At 51.9% G+C, this 2,846-nt stretch overlaps 1 protein-coding gene across 1 annotated transcript; it reads right to left on the bottom strand.

The window, feature by feature from the left end:
- Positions 1 to 675: 675 nt before the first annotated feature.
- On the bottom strand, positions 676 to 1,599 carry LOC119325221 (light-harvesting complex-like protein OHP1, chloroplastic). The gene is made up of 3 exons (XM_037598970.1): positions 1,329 to 1,599; positions 1,012 to 1,134; positions 676 to 887 (listed from the first exon to the last, which is right to left on the bottom strand). The coding sequence occupies exons 1-3, from the start codon at positions 1,464 to 1,466 to the stop codon at positions 819 to 821; spliced, it is 330 nt and encodes a 109-aa protein (XP_037454867.1). The 5' UTR covers positions 1,467 to 1,599; the 3' UTR covers positions 676 to 818.
- Between the last annotated feature and the right edge of the window lie 1,247 nt (positions 1,600 to 2,846).

Below are 2,846 nucleotides of genomic sequence, written 5' to 3'. Positions count from 1 at the left end.
TAATCTTATGGATCCAACCTAGCTCGTAGAAGGGAACAATGTAGCACATCTCTCCTGTAGTCACCATCTTCGTTCACAAAAATCACACCCGCACTCTTATCTGGTAGGCCGTAAATCATTGTAGTCTGTTAACGAGCACTCATGAGTTTAATGAGCTTGGGCTTAAACAAAACCGAACATAGTTTTTTGCTAGTTAAGCTTAAAGAGCTTAATGGACCGAGCCTTAATGAGTACAAACTTAACGGGCCAAGCCTTAATGAGCTGAGTAGCTCGTCAATCCACGCCTACCCTTAGCAGCTGACTTAGCCATCCAAATTAAAGAAAACTAGTTCAACCAAAAGCCTGAGCCGAAAAGAGAGGGGCAAACATTATACTCATATGAAGAAATACTAGTTCAGAATATCATGGCACCAGAACCACATCATTACGATTTATAAGTCACACATACTTTTCAAAACATGGACAACTTCCGTTTTTCTTTTCAAAACAATGAACAACCTTCCATATTAACCATATGAACTACTCCCTCCGTTCCAAAATAGATGACCCAACTTTGTATTAAGGTTAGTACAAAGTTGGGTCATCTATTTTGGAACGGAGGGAGTATCACCCGTCTCAGCAGAATATTGTCGAGGGTTGAACATCACTCTCCCTATCATAGCGGTGACACGAGTGTAAAATGAAAAATAGCAAGTATAATGAAATGCTTAGAGCTCGTTTATATATTTACTATGATGCATAGCATTGCCATTGGTGGCTACAAACCTTTTCATGTGGCTCTTAGTATCAATATCCCATAGGCAAGGAGGGAGAGCAGACTACAAAGGAATATCGAGGCCTTTCCCCACTTCGAAACCGATTATCTCAAGAACACCTTTGTTCAATATCTGGAAGAGAAAAAAAAACAGAGCCCCAAAACGCATCAATAATCACAAATGCATGTATACAATGGAGGAAATTGGTATTATGACAGTGCTTTCGCGATTGAACGGTTGACATAGATGTTCTTACCAGCTCCACGATGAAGGTCCCGATGAGGCCCATCATGCAGGCCCTGGAGTTCCAGACCTCCGCGGTCTTGGTGAACCCCAGGAACGGCTCGCTCAGCTTGGGCTGCGCCCTTGGCACCTGAACCTAATAAAAAGAAAAAGAAACACGGAGAAGATTAATTCTGGGCATGGCCCCCTTGGCATGCTTATTATCTCTGGACTCTCTACACATGAATCAAGCACAAAAGATTTTATGGTCGACGCAGAGGCCGGAGAACCGTCTCTCAGTTCCAACAAAAGGAGGAAGCGAGGGAGGTAGCCATGGATGCGGGGACTTACTCCGGCAGGAAGCTTGGCTGCCCGGACTCTGAAAGCCGCCGCTCTCGGTGAGCACCTAGCGCTGGCAGCATTCCTCTGTCCGCGGAGGGCCTGGACTGCCAGCAGAGATGGTGCCTGAACCATGGAGGCCACGGCCATTGCTGTACGCTGATTAACCACGGCACGACGGAGAGTTTGGTAGGGGAGGGAGGAAGGAGAGCAGGCTGAGGCTGCAACGCAACGGCTCAGAGGTAGAGAGAGGTGGCTAGCGAACGAGCGGCAGAGAGGCTGGCTGCCTCTGGCTTGGTTGCGGACCACAACTAACCTTATCCGGCGCGGTGTCCGGCAATAAGTGGACGTGCTCACGTACACGTACGGTGGTGGGCCGGGAGCATGTGTGCACTGGGCAGCTGAGTGACTCAAGTGTTACGCGCGATAGATCTGGACCATAAAGCTCCATAAAGCTCCACGTGATCTGGACCCCATGCAATGTGATTGTGCGCTCCAAAATCCTTTCTAGCTACCTAACTGTGCTGTTCTTAGTTTTTTTTGAAAAGGAGGATGACCCCCGGCCGAGATGCATACGGTTATTTTATTGATTATTCTTGAGGACATTACAAAGTATAACAATAATATGTATGAATCCGCCATCTTGGCATCATCTGCCGCTACTCCTATCCAAATGATGAAGGGGTGCAAGCTGGGCCACATACGCATACCTCTCACCTAAGCCTAACATCTAAAGCCGGAGGCCCCGACCGAGTCATCTGCCGGGTCCGGGGCTCAAACCGGTCTGATGCACTCACATGTGTCGTCGTCGTCATCTTCCACTAGTCCATCTTCAGAGCAGATTGAGATGACAACCTCGGCAGGTCCTCCGCCATCGACGCCAAACGACGACCTCCACCTACGAGAGCTTTGGCAGGTCCTCCGCCGTTCACGCCACCACGACGCCAACCGGCGACCTCCACCTACGCGAGTCCATCTCCAAGCAACGGACGTAAATCTATGCTAGGAAAGGGCCGCACCACCACCGTCGCCCACCACCCACAAGCGCCACCCAACCCCAAGGTTCCCAAAGCGATGCCTTCAAGAAGGGAATGGCGCCGTGAGCGGCGTCGCCGCCCAACAGAGTTAGGGCTTTCGCCCGAGAGACCTAGGGGAAGGTGAAGTGGGGAGATCAGTCCATACCGACGCCTACAAGGAGGGAAACGGCGTCCTCAGGCGTCACCGTCGGCGTGGCCGGTCATGGCCGGCTAGGGATTTCGCCCGAACTAGATCTCCGCCACCAGCAGCACCTCCTGTACAGAACCGGCGACCGAAGGAAGCGTGGCCCGACCAAGATGGCCCACACGCCGAACATGGGGGAGGCGCCAGATCGCGCACACCGACTGTCGCAGAAGCCGCCGCCGGCCGCCAACGACCACCTGATCCTGCCGCCCGCGCGGCTGGGACACCGAATCCACCACCCGCACGGCTGTTAGCCGGCCGTGCCTTGCCAATGAAGCCGCCGCTCCAGATCCGGGGTTCCCCACACAG

Source organism: Triticum dicoccoides, chromosome 6B, assembly GCF_002162155.2.
Source record: "Triticum dicoccoides isolate Atlit2015 ecotype Zavitan chromosome 6B, WEW_v2.0, whole genome shotgun sequence".
Lineage (NCBI taxonomy): Eukaryota > Viridiplantae > Streptophyta > Magnoliopsida > Poales > Poaceae > Triticum > Triticum dicoccoides.
Note: the sequence above shows the minus strand (reverse complement) of the source record. Positions and strands in the feature narration are given on the sequence as shown.